General features: G+C 43.8%; 1 protein-coding gene across 3 annotated transcripts in view; it reads left to right on the forward strand.

The window, feature by feature from the left end:
* LOC128340392 (protein lifeguard 3-like) overlaps window positions 1-4,898 on the forward strand; it is a 50,976-nt gene extending 46,078 nt beyond the window's left edge. For all 3 annotated transcript variants that reach the window (XM_053285409.1, XM_053285411.1, XM_053285410.1), the window contains exons 10-12: window positions 895-990; window positions 1,907-1,960; window positions 4,313-4,898. In XM_053285409.1, the coding sequence (XP_053141384.1) occupies window positions 895-990; window positions 1,907-1,960; window positions 4,313-4,459 (297 nt within the window). In that variant the 3' untranslated portion in view covers window positions 4,460-4,898. The remainder of the gene's footprint in view (window positions 1-894; window positions 991-1,906; window positions 1,961-4,312) is intronic.
* The last annotated feature ends 1,102 nt before the right edge of the window (window positions 4,899-6,000 follow it).

Genomic DNA, 6,000 nt, shown 5'->3' on the forward strand with positions numbered 1-6,000 from the left:
GCCAGAGGTGCTTTTTATCAGCTCCGGCTGATACGCCAGCTGCACCCATTTCTCGAGATCAATGACTTCAAAACAGTGGTACATTTGTTGGTAACCTCCAGACTTGACTTCTGTAATGCGCTCTACGTGGGGCTTCCTTTGTACGTAGTCCGGAAACTTCAGTTGGTCCAGAATGCGGCAGCCAGGTTGGTCTCTGGGTCATCTCGGAGAGACCACATTACTCCTTGGTTGATGGCGTTACACTGGCTGCCAATAGTTTTCCGGGCAAAATACAAAGTGCTAGTTATAACTTATAAAGCCCTAAACGGCTTAGGCCCTGGGTATTTAAGAGAGCGTCTTCTCCGCTATGAGCCCCACCGCCCACTGAGGTCACTTGAGGAGGTCCGTCTCCAGTTGCTGCCAACTCGTTTGGTGGCTACACAGAGATGGGCCTTCTCGGCTGCTGCCCCGAGATTGTGGAATCCGCTCCCTGCTGAGATACGATCCTCCCCATCTCTGGCAATTTTAAAAAAAACACCTGAAAACACATCTCTTCAACCAGGCTTTCTCAGCTTTTTAAAACTTGTTTTTAAATTCTTCTGATTATTTAACTGTTGTTTTATGATGTTTTAAATTGTTAATTATTTTTTATGCTTTATAATTTTTGTTTTAATTATTAATATATTTTAATGGTGTTTTAATGTAAACCCCGCCCTGAGCCTTTTGGAAGGGCGGTATAAAAGTTTTTTTTTTAAACCCAACTTTTTTTTTTCCTTACAAGCAAAAGCGTGTTGCTCTCCATATCATGGAGTTCACGGGACCAAGAAGTTGCAAAGCAAGCTGAAGCATTATACTGAATGTGCAATGTGGTATTTGCATATTCTTATATAACTTATTTCTCTCTCTTGTGAGCAGGTGGATTTCACATCCTGTACTGGCTTGTTCTGTGTGTTGGGCATTGTTGTCATGGTGACCGGGATTATCACAGCCATTGTCTTGTCCTTCAAATATGTAAGCAGCCAAAAGTTAAAAATAATAATAAAAATTGGGCATGGGATCCGTGCTGGTCACAATTGTTTCTCCGGAACTGATACTTGAACCTTTCCTTATGGTTTCAAACTGTGTGTGGGGGTGGGGTGGTATCATTTAATTTGACTATTGCATATTTGTATGGGTCCCTCCATAGTATTGCTAAATCAGTGCCCTACCTACCACTGTATCAAAGTGTTTACCTTAATGGAAGTTCAGTTATTATTTGAAGGCTGTGGACTCTTTGGTCAACTTGAAACCGATATGTTTCTGGACAAAATACAAAGTGCTGGTTATTACCTTTGAAGCCCCGAATGGCTTAGGTCTGAGTTATCTTAGATAGTGCTGCCTTCTGCACGATCAGATAACGTTAAGGTTACCTGAGGTCAGTCTTCAGTTACCACTAGCACATCTGGTGGTGACTCAGAGGCAGGCCTTCTCTGTAGCTGCTCCTGGGCTGTGGAATGCACTCCCAGCAGAAATCCATAATCTGAGTTCATTATTGGCTTTCAGGAGAGCCCTTAAAACCTATCTGTTTGGCCTGGCCTTCCAGGGTTTTTAAATTGCAAAGGTTTGGCCTGGTTTTCCAGGGTTTAAAAAAATTGCTTTAATTGTTTTAATTATGTTGTTTTTACAGTTTTTGATTTTAACAGTTAATTGATTTTAGTTTTATTTTAACGTAAACTGCCCTGAGCCATTTTTTTGAAGGGTGGTGTAGAAATAAAATCAAATATATAACTTTTTATTCTGAAACATGAATACTTCATCCCCTTAAATGGGCCTGGAGGTTCACCTTTTAAATGTCCTCTTCTGCACCTGTTTGTGCCATGTGAAGAGGTCTAGAGAAACTCACATTCAACTTGCAAAGGTACAACTCGTCAATTCTTTCTTCTTGCAGGTTTACTGGCTTCACATGCTGTATGCAGCCCTTGGTGCAATTGCCTTCACCCTGGTTAGTAAAAGGTTATCTACTGTATGGTGGCTAAAAAGCCAATGAATGAATAAATAAGCAAGCAAGCAAGCCTACTCTTATACAGGTGAAACTCGGAAAATTAGAATATCGTGCAAAAGTCCATTAATTTCAGTAATGCAAATTAAAAGGTGAAACTGATATGAGACAGACGCATTACATGCAAAGCGAGATAAGTCAAGCCTTAATTTGTTATAATTGTGATGATCATGGCGTACAGCTCATGAAAACCCCAAATCCACAATCTCAGAAAATTAGAATATTACATGGAACCAAGAAGACAAGGATTGAAGAATAGAACAATATCAGACCTCTGAAAAGTATACAGTGTACTGTGCTTGATTGGCCAGCAAACTCGCCTGACCTGACCCCATAGAGAATCTATGGGGCATTGACAAGGATGAGAGACATGAGACCAAACAATGCAGAATTGCTGAAGGCCGCTAATGAAGCATCCTGGTCTTCCATAATACCTCATCAGTGCCGCAGGCTGATAGCATCCATGCCACGCCGCATTGAGGCAGTAATTGCTGCAAAAGGGGCCCAAACCAAGTACTGAATACATATGCATGCTTATACTTTTCAGAGGTCCGATATTGTTCTATTCTTCAATCCTTGTCTTCTTGGTTCCATGTAATAGTCTAATTTTCTGAGATTGTGGATTTGGGGTTTTCATGAGCTGTACGCCATGATCATCACAATTATAACAAATTAAGGCTTGACTTATCTCACTTTGCATGTAATGCGTCTGTCTCATATCAGTTTCACCTTTTAATTTGCATTACTGAAATTAATGGACTTTTGCACGATATTCTAATTTTCCGAGTTTCACCTGTACTTGTAAGTTAGTCTTGATTTTCCAATTCAAGTTCACTAGTCAGTTCACTAGTTCTGTTCACTAGCAAATTCAAAGGAGCTTGGTTAAAAACATCTAGGTACATGAGAATAATATTCACAGGCATTCTGCATGTTGACTAGAAGGTTCTGTCTCTTAAATTATTTTGAGCTAGTTAGTTTTTCAAGCTGATTATTTTGAAAGTGAGTCACACTTGCTGTATCTTTTTTTTTTAAATTGGAAATTTCAACATGGAATGTTTAACCTGCCTGGAAGGAAAGAGAAGTAGCTGGCAAGGGGTGTAGCATGGTTGGAGTGGGCCCTGGGACAAAAAGTGAAGCTGGGCCCCTGCCTCCACTTCTTCAGAGAGGTGTGAGAGGGAGAGCAAAGAGCTAACTGTCATGTTGCCAGCCTCTGCCAGGGGCCCAGGGAAAGACATTTGTCTAGGGATGTGCACAGAACCAGTCTGTGCACTCCCAGGAGGGTGGGGGAGGGGCCACTTTAAGGGACAAGGAAGGTGCTTCCGACCTGCCCATCCCTGCCCCACTGCTTTCCCCCCACCGGTGCTCTCCTAAACAGCATGGGTGTGGAGCTGCAGTGTTCCTACTTGCAGCCCGGTTCAGCGTCACCTTAAAATGACACACACACCCCTCTGAACTGGCTCAAATGCCAGACCTTTGAACCAGTTTGGAGCTCCTTTTTTCTAGTCCAGACAGGTTCCATGCACATCCCTATATTTGTCCCCTGCCCACTTGTTAAGTTGTAGCTATGATACTGGGAGCTTATGTCCCAAGAGGTGGAGGAAGAGAGCCAGGAGCATAAAGGGAAAGAAAAACATGTGGATTTAGGGAGGAAGTTTTCCTATCTTGCATAAAACATTTTGAATGGAAGCAAAAGTAGAGGGGAGACAAAATGGACTTTTGAAGCCATAAGAGAAATATCTTGGTTGGATATAGGGACTGACTTTCCAGCGCTGCACTTTTGCAACTAACGAAGTTGAGCTAGTGCAAGAAGATTGCATAGCAGCACTAAATCACTGGAATTTTCAGAACTGTGCTATTGTGCACAAGTTCCCTGCAAAACGTATAAGGGATGTCACAGATTGTGCACACTGTTGCACAAGTGCAAACGTGTTTGCCCTAGTGCAGTCCTAGTCTAGCAAGCTCCAGGCTTAATGCAGCTAGCTAGCAAACAGCCTTGCCCTAGTGCAGCGTGCTTGCACAAGTACAGTCTAAGACTGTCAGCCTCAGTTGCTTCTCATAAGTAAGCAGATACATTTGTTAATGCAATTGTATATGCTTCAGGGGAGCCAGGATTGGCCTGGCAATGGATATGCATTCAGGAATGATGTTCATTTTCTCTTGCATGTATTAATTTTTTGACACGTGAAGTAGCCTAAATATTTTGTACATCCACTAGAAGCAGGAAGAATGATTTCTTGTTGCATCATCTCTTGAAACATGCTGTTAACTACAGTACTTTCTTGTGTCTTTCTACAGTTTCTTGCATATGATACCCAGTTGGTGCTGGGCAACAGAAAACATACAATCAGCCCTGAGGAATATGTCTATGGAGCCCTCAAAATCTACACAGACATAGTCTACATCTTCACTTTCCTCTTGCAGATTGTGGGCAGCAGAGACTAGGAGGCTGAGGTCCAGCCTTTGTTCTGGGACTTAGTGCAACTTGCCTCAGAGGTCCAGGGGAATATGTCACTTTTTGAAATTAATGTTCTGCTGCTTTGCCCTCACCTGAACCAAATGTATAGAAGTTATCAGGTGATTCCCGTACTGGGGAGAGCTACAGCTATAAGTGGGAGGCCAGATGTTGTATACAATGCAGATATTGACTGAAATTTGTAAGATGCCCTTATCTCCATTTTTAATGGGAGAATTCCATGTTGTATCTAATGACCTGGATACGTGAATGTGATGTGTGTTACCAGCTTGGTGTTATATATCTTAGTCCTTTCAGCTTACTTTTGTCCGCATACCTATCCAAGATGTAGATGGCTCTAACAATTAGAAAAGCAAAGCTCCAAGGCTCCATCATATAATTGCAAATAAAAGTTATATTTTTGAATAAGACTGTCTCTAAGGCTTATGTGATGAGGATTACTCTGGGTTAAGAACATAAGAACAGCCCTGCTGGATCAGGCCCATCCAATTTCACACAGTGGCCCACCAGGTGCCTCTGGGAAGCCCTCAGGAATGAGATGAGGGCATGCCCCCTCTCTCCTGCTGTTTCTCCCCTGCAACTGGTATTGAGAGACAGTTGTGCACCTAGGTAATTTTGGAGCCTGGACCTAAAGGCCTCCAGAGCTGCCACCCCCCCGCCCCACACACACTGCAAGTTAAGCATCATTCCACACACCCCCACACACACTCTGATGCACATGGGTTCTTGAGGGCACAAACAGCAAATGGCCTCACAAGTATGTAATGATATAAAACAAATATTTTAATATGCAACTTCCTATAGGAAAGAGACAGTTTGCAAATTGCAATCCAAGCCTAATGCTTCTGTCTCCAAGCTCTCCACAATTTGCAAAAAACAAAACAATAAGTTTTATCGAGCAAGCGGGTGGGGCTGGGGTGTGTGGTTTTTTTTGGTCTTTCTTATGGTGTCACCCACCCCCTTCCACCACCTGGTGTGGCCTCGGATGATAGAAAGCAGATAGAAATGCCCCCTCCCCTAAGCTCAAGCAGGACAGAGCTCAGGTCAGCAGTGACCCAACAATCTCAGCTGCACTACCGGAAAGGATGAAACTTCCTTGGGGTATGGCATTGTAAACTTTTGCTTTGCTGCTGAGGGGAAGTTTGCTTCTCTCCCTCATTCCATCGCCTCGTAGCAGCCTCCGCATGGTCTCACAGGCATACTGCATGGGTGGGGAAGCAGGGAGCGATTCGGCAAGCCACCGCGGAGGCAGGCAAGAGGCCCACATTCGGCAGCCCATAATCAGCCACCGTGGCCCACACTCACTCTTTTCAGGTGCACTGCATTGATGGGGAAGCTGCAGCCTGCACTACTTCACACTCCCTCATGCACATGAGAGATTGGTCTGTTGATGGGCCTACCAGGCTGCTTAGGTTTCATGAGTCACGCACTTGACCGCTGGCAGTGGCACAAAACGAGCCAGTGCCAGCAGTGTGGCAGCCATCACCGAGGCACCCAGGGGACACTTTGG

The sequence above is a fragment of the Hemicordylus capensis genome, chromosome 1, assembly GCF_027244095.1.
Source record: "Hemicordylus capensis ecotype Gifberg chromosome 1, rHemCap1.1.pri, whole genome shotgun sequence".
NCBI classification, from domain to species: Eukaryota; Metazoa; Chordata; class Lepidosauria; order Squamata; family Cordylidae; genus Hemicordylus; species Hemicordylus capensis.